This window comes from Microtus pennsylvanicus, chromosome 4 (assembly GCF_037038515.1).
Source record: "Microtus pennsylvanicus isolate mMicPen1 chromosome 4, mMicPen1.hap1, whole genome shotgun sequence".
Taxonomy (NCBI): Eukaryota; Metazoa; Chordata; class Mammalia; order Rodentia; family Cricetidae; genus Microtus; species Microtus pennsylvanicus.
Genome location: NC_134582.1, coordinates 116,786,476 through 116,802,918, shown reverse-complemented (window position 1 = coordinate 116,802,918; position 16,443 = coordinate 116,786,476). Strand labels below are relative to the sequence as shown.

The 16,443-nt window shown below is 41.9% G+C and overlaps 1 protein-coding gene across 6 annotated transcripts in view; it reads left to right on the top strand.

Annotated features, from left to right (window-relative positions):
* The first annotated feature begins 1,682 nt into the window (after positions 1-1,682).
* Dip2c (disco interacting protein 2 homolog C) overlaps positions 1,683-16,443 on the top strand; it is a 346,024-nt gene continuing 331,263 nt past the window's right edge. For 5 of the 6 annotated variants that reach the window (XM_075970255.1, XM_075970254.1, XM_075970253.1 and 2 more), the window contains exon 1: positions 1,684-2,247. In XM_075970255.1, the coding sequence (XP_075826370.1) occupies positions 2,163-2,247 (85 nt within the window). In that variant the 5' untranslated portion in view covers positions 1,684-2,162. Of the gene's footprint in view, positions 2,248-16,443 lie in introns of all 6 variants that reach the window. The other variant, XM_075970250.1, reaches the window with a different exon arrangement.

Below are 16,443 nucleotides of genomic sequence, written 5' to 3'. Positions count from 1 at the left end.
TCAGCTCTTTGTTCGATCAATCAGGTGTTTTAGACAGGCTAAGTAACACAGCTTCACAGAGTTAAACAAATGCACCGTCAAAGAATGCAACACATCTTCACATCATTAAACAAATGTTCTACAGCATAAACAAATGAAAATAGATAAACAAATAAAAAAAAGATATGCACTGAGTGGGTTGGGATGTAGCTCAGTTTATAATGTTTAGATCCCCGGTATTGCATAAACTGGGCAGTGTGGTGCACTCCACTTTTGTTAGCGTAGTAAGTTGGAGGCCAGCCTTAAATACATGAGGTTCTGCCTAGAAACAGGCAGATGCACAATAAGCCAGGATACTGAAGACTAGCCCTCTTCAAGAACCTATGTTGGAAAGCAAGGCTAGGCTGAAGGTTGGAGCAGCTGACGAGGGTCCGCTTATCTCAAGTTGAGAAGTGCGCTTGCATTCAAGAAGCAATGCAACGAAGTGCTGTGTCTCATTCTAAAAGAGGAGCGAATGCAATTGTGCGGCTCCATTGGTGGGGCGCCATCCCAATGGGACTTTTGAATATTCCAGGCAGGAGGAAGTTTGGGAAGTGGGAAGAGATTTGTAGGCATGGGAAGGAAGCAGATGATCAGCATTTTTGTGGGATAGGTTTGAGGAGACTGAGAAGCAAAAGATGTGATGTGTGGAGATAAAGGAGGATAGAGAAGCCAGGTGATGGTAGCCTAGATAATTAGGAAAATGCTGGTAATCACTGATGTCATTAAGCAGGCAGATGATGGCTAAGGCCCTAAGGCTGAATGAAGACAACACACACATTGGTCACACTGAGAATCTAGTTAGTGCTGATCAGGAAGTTTCTTCTCTGCTGGCTATCATGCATAGTACTGAAAGGTGCTATGCAGGCTGTTGACGGTGTGTTTGTGTGTGTGGGGTCATTAACAGTCTTGCCCAACTATGAACCCTACAATAATATGAACCCACATGAATGCTATGTGTGAAGATCAAGATCACGCACTTTCACAATTGCCTTCTGAATGGATTTCAGGTGTGCTCCACAGGAGGCAACCTATGCTGAAGAGGCATTGACACACCAGAGGTGATGACCAAAGGGAAAAGAACACACAAGAGGTAGGAGAAAAAAAGGAGACAGTATTGTAGGGTGTGGGGGAGAAGACATTAGCAAAGGACTCATGGATGACAGGCACTCCTCAGTCTCAGGAAGGGCTGGACAGTGTTCGACAGACCCAACCATTTCCTTTACGTCCTTTCCACAGATGGGGAAAATCACTCCTGGACAAAAGCATTGGGATGATTCAAGGTCATATGCTAGTCTGTTCTAGATCCATGCTTTTAAACTTCAAACTAGTACTCAATGTACGCCTCACACCTCCTTTTTTATCATTTTTCCCTTTTAAAAGTATTCATTAAAAAAAAATCAGTCCTTAAGGACCCAGAACATTTGAAGTTTTAACAAGTAGACTAAGCCGTACTTCAGAACGCTTTCTTTCCCCCCTCTTTCTCCCTCCCTAGAGTCTTCTAAGCCTGGGGTTTGTGAAGGCCCCCAGGCCAAACAGAAGATTGTCCCACCAGCGCGCTCTCGAAGTAGCCGCTGGAGGCCCCGCCCCCCGAGCGCGCCGCCGTGGCACGTCCGCGCGCTCCCGCCTCACCGCGCGCGCCTCCCTGTTGCCTGGTGAGCGCGCAGCGGCGCTCGCTCCCGCCGGGGCAGGGCGGCCGCGGAGCAGCTAGAAAGCCCTGTGGCCGTGACCGCGGGCGGGCCCGTGATCCGGAGCCGGCCGTACGGGGCCGGAGCCCGCGGCTGGGGGAGGCGCGCGGAGAGAGCCGGGCGCGAGGCCGCCGCCAGGGTCGGGGCCGCGCTGAGGAGGCTGAGGAGGCGCTGAGGAGACTGACGAGGCACTGAGGAGTCGCTGAGGAGACGCTGAGGAGGCTGACGAGGCGCTGAGGAGACTGAGGAGGCGCTGAGGAGACTGACGAAGCTGAGGAGGCTGAGGAGAAAATCCCCGCGCGCCTGCCCGCCGCTGCCGCCGCCCGGCCTCCCGCGCCCGCCCGCCCGCCGCCGCCTCCTCGGTGCGGTTCCTCCAGGTTCGAGCGGCGGCCGCTGAGGAGCCCTCCGCCGGCGAACAAAGAGGAGGCCGGCAGGGCGGGGGCGTCTGCGGCGAGCATGGCGGACCGCAGCCTGGAAGGCATGGCTTTGCCGCTGGAGGTGAGGGCCCGGCTGGCCGAGCTGGAGCTGGAGCTGTCGGAAGGTAACAGCAGCCCCCCCCCCCCCCCCCAAGCCCCGCGCCTCGGCCGGGTCCGGACACCTCTTCTCTGCCGCGCGCTCGGGGCCCCGTGGGTCGGGCCGCGCTGTCACCCCGGGGAGGACGCGCGCGCGGGGACTGGGGGGCGGCGGGGCACTGGCCCCGAGAGGTGGCCCCGGGGCGGGTGCATGGGTGTGCGTGTGCTTGTGTGCGCGCGTGCTTGCTCGCGTGTGAGTGTATGTGTGAGTGTGTGTGTAGGTCTGAGTATGTGTGTGCGCGCGCGCGTGTGCTTGCCGCGGCCCCCGCCCTCCAGGCTCAGCTGGCGCGGTGCAGCGGCGTTGCCCCCTGCGCGCTGCGGCTGGGCCCGGGGCGCCGGGCTGGGAAGCAAGCTTAGAGCAACCTTTGGGGCCGCTGGGGAATGGCCTTGGTGGGGATGTGCGCTCTGCCCTAATGGAGAGGCGGGAGAGGCGCCGCGTCCTTGATGCAGCTGCACCACCAGCAGCGGCAGCAGGAGCAGCAGCAGCAGCAGCAGCAGCGCGCTGCCACCACGCTCCATGCTTGGGGACGGCCTCCGAATGGCCTGATTTTAATGCGAAACTTGTCAGTGGACTTCGGGATTGGCTCCCTCCAAGGCTGCAGGCACACGGTCCTGTCAGCGGGAGGAAGATAGTAGTACTATTGTTCGGGCGTGTTGTGTGATGTGCAGGTTGAGTTGGAGCCGTGAAACCTCCCCCCTCAGGCCAGGTTGGGTGCCTCATTCCCGCCGTGTCGGAAAGAGGTACTGAGAATTTGCGACTGCCCTGTTGCGTGATTTCATGGAGTGTTTTATACGGTTTCGTCTTTGCTCTTCATGGTGGACATCATGTGCTTAACGGTCATACGTTTCAGCTCGGGTTTTGTGGGTTTTCTCCCCCTCCCACTAAAGTTCCAAAATGCGTTTAATAATAAATATTTAGCAGTCATCCCACTCATTCAGAGAAGACTACAATACAATGGTGTGGGGATAGGCTGTCTCCTCTTGAATTAGTACTTGGAGTAGTTTAGCATGGTGAACTTTTTTTTTTTCTTGTAACGGTTTGTGAGGGCCAGCAGCCAGAATGTAAATTCATCCGTGCCAATTTTCATCATCGGGGAGGAGCTGGTGTTGACTTTGTGTTTTCCCTTTTAACACTTTCAGGGTGGAGAAGGAAATAAACGTGGTGGCAGCGGTGTTGCTTGTGTTATCAAAGTCTCGTAGACTGAACATTTTCTTCTATTTCAAATTTGGGATTCTGTAAGGTGTTTTGGGGGCCGGTCGTGGGAAACTCCAATGGAAGGAAAAAGATAATGTGTCCCAGCCTCTATGCTCCCTTGTCTCTTTTCTGACCAGCTAGAGATGACGATGAGACCATCACTCTTTCCTGAGAGAGTCCACAGGCAGAAAATTCAGGGCTGGATTCAACAGGGTACATTCTTTAGACTGAAACGGGCAGATGAAGTGTGCATATGTACAGACAGTTTAACCTTGTAAAGTAGCAATGAAGAGACATACTTGAGTTTTGGCAACGTTCAGATAGATTCTCTTCCTCAGTTTACCAGCTGTAGACTATCTTCTGCACCTGTTGTATTGACAGCAACCCCTCCCATCACGTTCTGACTCAGAAGCAAGCACTTCTGCTATGCCTGCATTGTATTAATGTGACCGGTCTGTACTCATACTTGAAAAGTGAGAAGCCATCTCAGCTCACCAGCATTGAGTCCTTTCTGCAGGATCCCTCTCTCCCTGCCTACCAGGAAGTCGATTCATATTTACTCTCCCTGGGGACACACATCCTGCCCTTCCATTGTTGAGAGTATCTGTTTGTTTTGTTTTGTTTTTGGTGACAGCAGTCACCTGTTATCGTCATTCACTCTGGAAGAGTGAATGTTAACTTCTGGTTGTTCAGAGAAGTATGGAAAACCACTTTAGAGGAGATGTAATTAGCCTAACTCCCGGTGAGCACCTTGTGTCTGGATAGAACTTAAAGGATTTAGTGAGTTTCTTGGCGAATGGGTGTGTGCAGAGGCGTGTGTATGTATATTTTCATTTTCTATATAAGCTATGTTAAGACCTGACCAAAACTTTTAAGAATTTAAAAAAATCAAAGCCTGTGCCACTTTGTTCAGCCTCTGCTATTCCCTGCTCACACCACTCACCCCATCTATTAGCTGTTTCATCTTTGACTTTATTGTGAAGTGTGGCTTTGGAGTTGTGATTTACAAAAGGTTGTTTGAAATTCCATGTCTTGTAACCAAAAGGAGTGTTCACCTGGAAGAGATGAATCAACTTGTTTTCTAGTATTGCTATTTTGGGGCTGTACCATCTACTGAGTGCTGGTGTGTGTGTATGCTGTTTTTATTTAATTGGGTTATTATTTGTTTGATAAAGAGTTAGCATTGATGTTTTGGTTGCATTTTTTTTTAACCTTCCTGCTTTGTTGTGTCTTCCCTTTTCCTGGCCTGGCACTGCCCAGTGCTTTCTTCTCTGAAAGCAGCTAGGCTTTGCTAAGTGTTGTAGAACCTTTTCAGAAAAACCCAAGAGGTTTTTGTAGGAGGTGTAGTGTGCAGCCTCTCGTATTGATTCAGATAGTCTTGGACCTACATGTGTGGAGACATTCACTGGTGTGGGGCTAGGGATCCTGGATCCTGCTGAGACTCCTGACTTTGAATATGAGCTGGGGAAGAAGTCATGTCAGAGCTGGCACTTGTAGTAATCTTGTTGGGGCCTTTTTCATACTCATAATTCTTAGGTTATTTTTCTTACTACAAAAATAACGAACCAAAACCAAAAAACCAAATCCCTCTCTTCTTGCCTTTTGGTAATCACACATTTTTTTTTTCCTTTTTGGCTTTAAAGGACCAAGACATAATTTTATTAATGTGATTAAACATTATTTGACATAAGGAAAAAAGTTTATACAGTACCGCCAAGCAAATTAGAGGAGGAAACAGAAAAAAAAATCATTGCTTGACAGCCTTTGGCTAAGATCAAGTGTAAAAAAATTACCCAATTTAGTTGTTGAGTGATATGTTAGTATGTTTCTTTGTTAATCCGTCTCATGTTATTTTTTTCTGCTGTGTAGTATTCCACTGTGTAAATGTACCACATTTTCCTTATCCATTCTTTGGTCGAGGGGCATTTAGGTTGTTTCCAGGTTTTGGCTATGACAAACAAAGCTGCTATGAACATAGTTGAGCACATGTACTTGTGGCACGATTGAGCATCCTTTGGATATATACCCAAAAGAGGTATTACTGGGTCTTGAGGAAGGTTGTTTCCTAATTTTCTGAGAAATTGCCACACTGACATCCAAAGGGGCTGTACCAGCTTGCATTCCCACCAGCAATGTAGGCATGTTCCCTTTTCTCCACAACCTCTCCAGTATAAGTTGTTATGCTCTGCTTTATTAACACACCAGATTACTTCAACTATTACTTATGCTCCAAAATAGAGTCCTATTCAGCATTTCTTCAGTACATGAAAGTGCTCTAGGAAATTGGTGAAAAGCCTGCTTGAATGTCAGGTCTTTCTGTATTGGAATCAATACTATTTTGTTTTTAATCTACTCAAGTAGGCCCCATGCAACTTGTCCACTGCTGTCACCAAAGAGTGGCCTCTGAAAGAAGTGGCTCTCTAAAGGCTTGGGAGTGGCATTTTCCTATTGGAATAACATGACACACATTTTATTCTAGGACCAAATTCTGTCCCCTACCCTTTTCCCCAGTTCCTGAGCCTTGCTTGTGTGTCCTATTGCTACATAACAAGGAAGATACATTTCTGTACAGCTTCTGTGCTATGACCACTTTTGGGAGTCTGCAAGGGAGAGACTTCTGGCATCTCTAATTCTATTCAAACTTTGTGAACCTTTAATTGGAAAGAAGCAAAGCAAAATAAAACAAAACAGTTTCTGTTGGAAAACAAGTGTGTAGAAGCATGTTTTCTTCCAGCATCATCTCTGTCTCTTTGCTTGTCCACCTGTACACACATGAATATGATACGTAAAAGCAGAAGGAGGACTGTTTGCAGGGAGAGAAGTGATACCAATGAGGGGGATAGAAGGGACATAGTAAGCATGGTATAATGGGTGAAAATGTCATAAAACCTACTAAATTGTATACTTGAATAAAAAACAAAGATGTTGGAGATAGCATTGTTTTTAGTGTAGGGTTTTAAGTGGATGGGCTTGACTTTTAACAGTTCTTCACAGTTGGGGTTAAATGTTCTTAATGAATAATTCTAGATGTCAGATTTAGCTAGGGAGGTTAACACACACGCATGTACATACATACACACACACACACACACACACACACACATCTGTAAGATTGTTTCTAGTAAGGTATTTGCAGTGCCGTGATCGTATTCCTTAGATCTGACTTTATGAGGTGAAGGCTTAACAGTGTGTCTATTTTGCTTCAGGTGGGACCCGCTAGTTTTATATTCCTCTTATGGTTTGGAGCCTTAGATGCTATTGGATATTATGAGTCACTTTTTGCCTTCCTCCTCCCAGCCTCTTCCAAATGGGTTGCCTCTTTATTTAGAACTGATTTTTTTTTAATAAAGCAGCGATTTATGGGATGAGTTGTAGCATTCTTCTGAATGGCAAAGAATGTATTGAATAATCTTAGTTTTGATGTCACATATATCAACTGACTCACCTGTTCAAATCCTAGTTATATTATAAGATCATTTCTAGTTCTTTTTGGGGAAAAAAGCACCTTGAAAAGCAAATTCCTGGTTGCACGGTTGCAGTTACTGACTTACTTTTGCACATTAATATTTTTTCTTGGAAGGAGGACCTTTCCTTCCTTCCTTCCTTCCTTCCTTCCTTCCTTCCTTCCTTCCTTCCTTCCTTCCTTTTTTCTTCCTCCTCCTCCTCCTTCTTTTTTGTAAGGTAGATGATATCTTTTGTTTGTTTCATTTCCCCCCTTCCCTTTTCCCTTTATGTGTTCTACTTTTAAGATATCTGACTTTAATTTTCCTTCTTTTGTGACTTTTTTTTGTGTGTGTCATAGAAAGGTTACCCCCTGCTGTCAGTACTCTGTTATTTTTTGCTGTGGGTTAAAATCTTGTCACATCTCAAAAGAAGTAATTGCATCCATTTGTTCTTGATGATGATAAATAGCTCTCTTAAAGAGGAGACTCTAATTGGGAATCCCAGCTGGTGGGGGGTGGTGGTGGTGGAGGCACAGCTAGAAGTCAGCATGCCGGAGGAATGACTAAAGTCATCTTAGCATACATATCCTGTGTATCTTTTTCTTTTCTTCAGCATCTAGTCGGGAAAGGGAGTAGGGAAATGCTGTGATATGAGTTGTAAAACTGAGTTGAAATTGTTAGTCTTTTTTGATGTGTGTGTATGTGAGGGTCACAGTTTTGTTTCATTTTTGTTGAATATCTTGGGTATTAACATGAGCTCTCTGTGTGGTGTGAACTATGAATTGAGATAATTCTTTACGGAAGTGCTTTGGTTAAGAGATGTAAAGTCAGAAGAAAGGAAAGAAGGACGAGAAGGATGGAGGGAAGCTATTTTGCTAAGCATGGAGGGATTCTATGATTGATGTGGACTGAGTAGACTTTTTTTTTTCTTCAGGGTTGAAGACATTAAATCATTTCTTGATTATTAGCTTGGGAAATGGTTCCTGTGAAAATCTTTTCTTCTGAAAAGACTGGAGACTATGAGCCTGACCTAAATCAATTCTAAGAGTACCAGAGAGGGAGATTCCTTACATATGCTTTCCATGGACCTTTGTTTCTTAAAAGACTGAATTCTCTGGTTAGTCTGTTACATATTTGTGGACTTACTTCTTTGAGACATAATAGAACACTAAAATTGTAAAACAGAAACTTCTCTGTGTAAACTCAACACTTTTCCTCATTGGAGTAGATGTACAATTGTTCAAGTTTCAATCTTATACTACTTTGTTGTTTGATTTTTAGTTACTGGGCTGATATTTTAGTTTAGCTGATTCTTCCTTATTGGTGTTTGGTTGAGTCTTAGCTTTTTGCCACTTTCCTTTTTCTATAATGTAAATGTAGGTATTTGATTGATCATTTCATAAGATTTAAAGCTAATCCCAAAGGAAGGAGTTGTATTTAGATTTATGATTGTCAGTTTGGGAGGATCATGGCAATCATGCCTCTTTCCTGAAAAAAATGTCAAACCATAATGAACATGTCGCTAGTTGCTTTTGGGAGCCTTGTGATTCCCTTTGGGTTGGCTAGTGATACAGAATCAGAGCTGAAAGTCATCAGTAGGCCCTGTTCTTTTTGGTGTTCTGAGCATATTGTGGGATGAATATAAAGGAAACAGGACCCTTCATCCTCTAGGACAGTGTCTTCAGGTTCTGCTAAACACTCATGTATTGGTGGGGTGGCTCAGAGACAGTTGAATATTCAGAGTTGCTTTAGTCATACCAGCCTCAGCTTGAACCTTCATATGGTTTTGGTTCATATGGTTTGACTTCTCATCTGGATACTTATTTCTGTATAAAGAGTAGCCATCCCACTTGGTGTGCAGTTTGTAAAATAGAACTGTGGAGACATGGGAGATACAGCCAGCCCAGACTTTCCTCAATTGGTCTATTTAAATCATTCATTCCATTTAGCCTGTCTTCACTCTCAGGTCATGATGGATCTGTTCTTGGCTTATCCTTGCCTTGTGATGGAACCACATTTGTTGACTGTCACTCCAAGGAAAAATGGGAACATTTATTTTGTTTACTTCTTTTACACAGTTTACTTTCTTGCCAAACTAAACTCTGCTTCCCTACAGAGATAAAAGTAGAAGGCTTTCCTCAATCTTTTTAAGGAATGAAAATTGAAAAGTAATGGGGTTACTAAATCTTATTGAGAGACTCAGTATTGAAATTACAGATATACTAACAAAGTGTAACATATATTAAGTCTTGCATTAAAAAAATGTCAAAGACCTGATGTTGCACACCTGTAGTTTCAGCTACTCAGGAGACTGAGAGTTTGGGACCAACTTGGGTAACATTTCAGAGTAGTAACAGTAACAATAGTGGTAATAATTATAACCATAATAGTGTCAAGATATCAAGTCCATCTAAGAGTGGTTGTAAAACTGATATTCTCAGAGAAGAGGAACAAGAAGAATATTGTAGTTGGCCAAATGCTACAGAAGTCTTGGTTCACCTAAGATCCATTTGTATGAAAAGATAGGGTTGTGGAGATTTAAAGCACCAAGATCCATTTAACTTTTGGTGAGCTTTTGATTTCTTTGGATTGTTTTTTTGGAGGGGGGCTTTTCAAGACAGGGTTTCTCTGTGTAGCCCTGGCGGTCCTAGAACTCTGTAGTCTAGGCTGACCTTGAACTCAGCGATCTGCTCACCTCTGCCTCCTGAGTGCTGGGATTAAAGTTTGATTTCTTATGTGGAGGGGTTTGTGCTAGGACCGCCAGTTTTCAGGATTGAACCTCTGTATCTGCCTGTTGGGAAACCCTCTTCCTTGGCTTTGTTGAGTGCCAGGCTGCTAGTCTCTTTCAGTCTCAGTTTCTTTTGCTGAGTGATGGTGTTAGGGAAACCAACCTTTAGGACTGAAATGAAAAGCTGGTAGTGCACACCCCTCATTCCAGTACTCAGGAGTCAGAGGTAAGAGGATGAGGAGGTTATGGTCAACCTGGGGTACATAAATAGCCCCTTCCCCTAATTAAAAAAAAAAGAAGAATGGGATCAGATGGTCCCACTCTTACCTGGTACAATCCTCTTGTATTTCTTACCCCTCACAATGTTATTAGCTTGGGCAGAGTTCTTCAAACCTCTTATTCCTGAAAAAGAAAAAAAATCTTTTCAGGTTGAAATTGAATTTACCATGTATCTGAGGATCCTCTTGTCTTCACTTCCCAGAGTGCTGGGATTATTGGAGTGTGTCCCAACACTGTTCTTGATTAATAAAGTGCTGAGGATTGAATTTAGGGTTTTGGACTTGCTAGGCAAGCACTACCAAATAAGCCACATGTCCAGCCACTTAACAAAACAAAACAAAACCAAAGAAAAAAGGAGTTATTTGTTCGTAAGTGTGCCTCCTTGAATACCTACTGCTTAGGTGTTTGAAGTATATTCATGTGCAGATGGAGGCCATCTTGGATCCCTTGGAACTGGAATTACAGGCAATTGTGAACTGCCTGATGTGGGTAACTGGGAACAGTACCGCAGTTCTTCAAGAGCAATAAACACCCTTAACCACTGAGCCAACTCTCTAGACCTAGCCTTTTTTTAAAATAGCACTTTATCTAGGTGGTTTGAAGTAACAGTGATGTTGAATAGTATTTTAAACTTATTATTAATTTAATTTTTGACAGGGTTTTCTGTAGCCCAGACTGGCCTGGAACTGCTGACCATGCCTGGTTTTTAGGAAATCTTTCTTGATAGATCTTTCCTGTGTGCTTACATTACACTGGAGCAGCTATCATGTTACCTCAGTGTAGCTTTATTATTATCAATTTTTCAAAAAGACAATATGTCTTTTTTTTTCAGTGACCTCTTTTAGTTAGTACTCATTTAAGAAAACTTTGGGGTGAAAATTTGGGACAGATGACCTAGTAGAGTGTGAGAAGGCAGTCTATATTAGTTTCTAATGTACATCCATGGTCTGCCTTTGCATTTGCACCAGCGGCCAATTCCAAAGCCTTTTGATTGTCTGTGGCACCTTCCCTTCCTCTCCCTGCTCATAGAGAGTAGAATTCTGTTTTGCCTGCCAGGTGGTGGTGGTGCATGCTTTTAATCCTAACACTTGGGAGTCAGAGGCAGCCAGATTTCTGTGAGTTGGAGGCCAGCCTGGTCTACAAAGTGAGTTCTAGGACAGCCAGGGCTACGCAGAGAGAAACCCTGTCTCAAAACAAAACAATTCTGTTTTGCCTTTGGAAGTTCATCCTCCCAAACTAATGGTGTTCACCCATTAGCATGGAGGAGACAGAGGCAGAGCTGGCATCCCCCTAGTCAGCTCTTGCATGGGCAGTCTAGTTACCTGGAAACCACATGGGTAAGTGGCATGTGGAGCCTTCAGTCACTTGGTTGAGGCCAGGCAGCTCCCAAGATTGCAGCCTGGAGCCTTATTTTCTTCTAATGTTGATCTGCCGTGGTGCAGGCAGGATCTTGTAATGGTGTAGCTCAGTCTTCATGTGCTGAATACCTGTGCTTGGTCATGGAGATCTATATTTTGCAGCCTTTGGGCTTTGAGCACTGTTTAGATTTTTTCTGCATACTTATTTTTCTTACCCACTCTCTCATAAGGTTTTTCTTTTAAAATAAAAACCCGGAGATAGACTTTGAAGTCTACCCCCCTCCCAGTGAATTTAATGGTGTTGCAGAAATCATGGTTTCAATTATGTATAACTACCTATTTAAAAAGAAACAAAGTAATGAGGTGGAATCGCCATTTCAGGGTACTTTATTCTGGATTCTTAAGTGAATGTTATCAGTCTCTGAAAACATGTTCTGGTTTTATTTTCCTTAGAGGACGTAATGGTTGCTTCAAAGCTGTTGAGATTTAGTAATACATAGTAATCTTTAAGGACTTATGTAAGCAAGGGGACAATTTCATTGAAGGCAAGCCTTTGAAATACACATAGTGGTATCAGCGCTGCAGGGTTGAAATTTCATTACTAGTTACTTTTCATACCAGTGATTACAATTTCAGTGCTGTGTTATAAAGGGAATTTCTAGAAAAAAAATACTTGGTTTTCACTTTTTTGTCTATTAACTCAGATGACCATAGTCTTATTTGCAAATGTCTGGGCTCCCACCTATGAATCACAACATTGATATGGGCCCAATCAGAAACAGTGCTTTGGGTTATTTTGGTGTTGCTGATTATAATTTTTCCCATATAGTTACCTTCAATTAATGAGAAAAAAAATCAGAATCTGCTTTTCTTTGGCTCATTGTAAACAATGATATTTTATTTTGATTTTTGATTTTATATAATCAAAGGGCTTGCTAGTATTTTAGATTTTCTTAAACCTCTTAATATTAAGAAGAGAAAGAGGCTAGTGAGTTCCTGTACTCTTCCGGTAATAGTTTAAATGTCTTCAACTTCCCTTTTTGTGTCTCCTTTTCTATTTCTCTCCCAGTAATCCTCTTTAGTCTGGATACGCCCCCTGGCCCATGTGTATGCGTGTGTGTGTATGTGTGTGTGTATCTATGTAGAACAGAGGTTGACATCAGCTGTCTTACTCTTCATTATATTTATATACTGAGGCAAGGTCTCAGTATAGAGAATGAGATAGAGAACTTCAAATGGTTGGAACACATGCTAGGATCTGTTGTTTCCTGAAAGCTTTTCAATGAAACTGTACACTATGAAAGTTCAAAGCAGCTTACCTACAATTAATGTCAAAGCTGGGTATCTAGCTTTTGCCTGTCAGTTGGCCTAGGGAAGCTCAATGGTCATCCTGGGTAATTGGTGGAGGGCCAAGCCCTGGCAATGTATTCCAGTCAAGTAACAAGTCCATAAGGAGAACTCAGTTTTTCATTCTACTTGGCTGTGATGGGTAGAGGCATATGCTGTGGGTTTTTTTTTTTGGTAGCTCTCAGCCTCTAGAACCTTATTTAAAATCTAATTCATGACTAGGGATGTAGCTCAGTTGGTAGAGTTCTTGCCTAGCATGCATCAAGCTATGAGTTAGATTCCTAACACCACATAAACCAGATATAGTGGTATGTGCCTGTAATCCCAGCACTTGGAAAGTGGAGGCAGGAGGATCAGAAGCTAAAGATCAGCATGAGATCCATAGGATCCTGTCTCAATATATAAAGCTGTATACAATGTTTGTGATCTTAAGGATGGATAAAGCGTGTCTGATGTGATGTGTAGTTCTTTACATTTTCTCTATGCTTGAAAATTTTGCATGTTTTTCATAGAAGACAGATATAGAAAAATGTAATTCCTTGGTATTAACTCTTCTCTATAGTGTAGTTTAAGAATCAGAAAGCTGGATATGACAGAGGTTCATTAGATCTTGTTTTTCTCCTTCCTTCTTTCCTTCCTTCCTTCCTTTGTTAAGAAAATGCTTCTCATTCTTGGCTATGTTGTTGGGGAAAAATTCTAAATGAGGTTCCAAGAATCACCTCTTCCCTACAGGAAAAGAATGACCTCCACTGAAGCTTCCTTTATCCCAGCCAGAATGATTATGTCATTTTAAAGCAGCTACGAATCACTTACGATGCAATCAATGTTTAGCTCTCTCATATTGAGTGTTTTGATTTCATGTTAAGTGCCTATTCAGTTTAATAGTGATCTTCAGTACTTGCAGGGTTTGGACCATAGTTAACAGACATGGGAGCACAGCTTCCTACCTTGAACTACAGTACAAGTAGGAGTAGATGGTGTATAATTGAAATTTTGGTAGATTGTTTTGTTTTTGTTTTTAGTAATTTCTGGGCAAAAGAGATCTTCTTGCATCAGGCGCCTGAGTAGCTGGGACTACAGGTAGATGCTTCTTGCTACTTTGCCTGGTAGCTGTAACTTCTAAATCAAACGTTATTAATTCCTAGTATGAGTTCTTATCTCTGTTCATGTGGCATAGTTCTATCTTTGTCATCATTTCCTGATTGTTTACTATATGCAGAACACCAAATTAACTGTCTTGCATATACTATTTTACTTTTTTTACATTTAAAATCTAAATGTCATGCCTATTTTATGAAGAGGAAAATGTGTTCCGAGAGCTGATGTTAGTTTAAAGTCATGTGACTGAGCTTCAGATTAGACTCTGGGGAGTTTGGCCTCAGCTGTTGCTTAAGCGTTCCTGTTACCTCATGTTTGGATTCAGCTTTACCTTTTCCCTGTTTGGAGAAGGTCAAGCACATCTAAAGGAGGAAAGAGAATTACCTTTTATTTTGTTGCTATCCTGGGAATGAAACCAGAACTATGAGCATTCTAGGCAAACACTTTACCATTGAGCTACATCCCAGCCCAAGGTAACCACTGTTTTAAAAGATAAATTTCATAGTATATGTGGTAGTTTTTGGTTTTTATATATTTACTTTCCTATACCCTAAATGGTTTACTTTTCTATACCGGTAGAATAATTAACTTAATTACCAGCTATCTCTTGTACAAAATTCTATGAAGGATATTTTAGGAAAATGCAGTCTCAAAAAGGTACTGTACTTCCAAAGCTATAATTTGCTGAATAAAATTGTCAGGATTATGCTTTTTAGTTATCCTGTTTTTATTTTTAGTTCTTGAGAGGAAGCTATTTAGAGATTATGTATAATTGTGAACATAACCAAATGATTAGAGACTCTTGTTAGATTATTATATTTACATATAACATATATCTTTGTTTTCCTTAAATGACAATTATTTAAAGCTTTCTTTTTGATTAGTTAATTTTGCATGTGCTCATGATGTGTGTGCATGAGTGAATGCCATGATGTGTGTAGCAATTATGGAACAACTTTTGAGAGTTAATTCATTCTAGCCACCTTGTTTTTTTAAGATTACATCTTGTTTATTTATTAATTTTGGTGTGGTACATGTGCTATGTATGGCTTTCATGTGGAGGTCAGAAAACAACTTGCAGGAGTCAGTTCTCTTTTTCCATCATGTAGGTTCTGTGGATTACTCAAGTCATCAGGTAAAGTGCCTTTACCTGCTGAGCTAACTTGCAGCACTCCTTCAAAACTGTTGAGGCAGAGTGTGTCTATTGTTTCTGCTTAGCATTTTCCAAGTTAGCTAGTCCATGAGCTGCTAGTGAGTTTCTTCTTATCAGTTCTCATTTTGCTGTATAAGAGTGCTGGGATTATAGATGGATGCCATCCCATGTGGTTTTTTACTTGGGTCTGAGGGATTGAACTCAACCACTGAGCCATCTCCCATATACATAAATGAAAATTCTTAATCTGAAAAAACATTAACAGAAAGGATCATGTTTAACATAGCTAAGATTACCTACAGACTGAGGGTAGATATTAAATAAAAGCATTTCCCCCTTTTCTCATCCAGAAACATGTCCATCTCAACATTAATAGAGATGAATATGCTACTATCAGGAACCCTTTAAGATTGTCCCGACTATGTTAAATAAATAAATGCCAAAACAAGATCATTTTTTAATACTTGTATACATCCGAGTTTTCTTGTAGAAAATAGTGTAAATGCAGGTTTCCTACATATTGGAAAGAACATGGCAAGTTTAAATATAAAACATAAAATATTGTGTCTTCAAATAATTTTTGCATATTTAAGAATCTGCCTGTTCTCTAAGCTATAAAGCCATTCACTTTTGTTTTAGATGTTGGTTATCAGAATCCAACAAAACAAGATATTAAGTGTTTGAAATCTAAAGCTTCCCTTATCTACATAATAACCCGGTCTTAAAGATGCAATTTGGCTTTTAGTTGATTATATTAAGTTTATTACAGATGACTGAATCATTATACTACATTGTGAATTAATTTTATTTTTCATCTTGTCTTCATACTGTAGAGGGATTCTAGAATATCTGCTGGGATCAGATGAAAGTGTTGATGTGACTGCTAACTATTGGTTTCTTTAGGAAGATAACTGGAGTTATGTATTTAATTTATTGTTGTTATATACGTGTGCATGTTTGTATATGTACCTGCGTATATATGTACATTTATGTATGTTGAGGCCAGTGGTTGATATCAGGTGTTTTCCTTGATTGCTCTTTACCTTAAGTTTTGAGACAGGGTCTCTTACTAACAACCTAGAGCTCACTGATTTGGCTAGGCTGGTTGGCCAGCAAGCTCCAGGGATCCTCTGTCTCTGTTGCCTCAGTACTGGGATTACAGGCATGCACTGCCATGCCTGGCTTTAGACATGAGTGCTGTGGATCTTAATTCAGGCCTTCTGGCAAACTGTTAACTATCTGAGCCATCTCTTTAATCTCTTAATTTCAGTTGTGCCTTTACTTTAAACTCTGGCTTCATTCTTGGGGCATCTTTTTCTTCCATGTATTTACACTTCTTCCTCTATTTCATTTTCTCTTTTGTTATCTTTTTGACTCACAGACTCCCAGTTTGTAGTGGAATGTTGTTGTAACTCTTTGATAATATGTGCAGCAGACCTTTTCTTTTAAGCAAGGTACTGTTAAATAAACCTATCATCTAGTTTGTAGAATATTTCTGGAAAATTTAATCTTTTTTTTTGTGGAGTTTGGCTGACCATTCTCTGACCAATCCATTTCTTTCCTA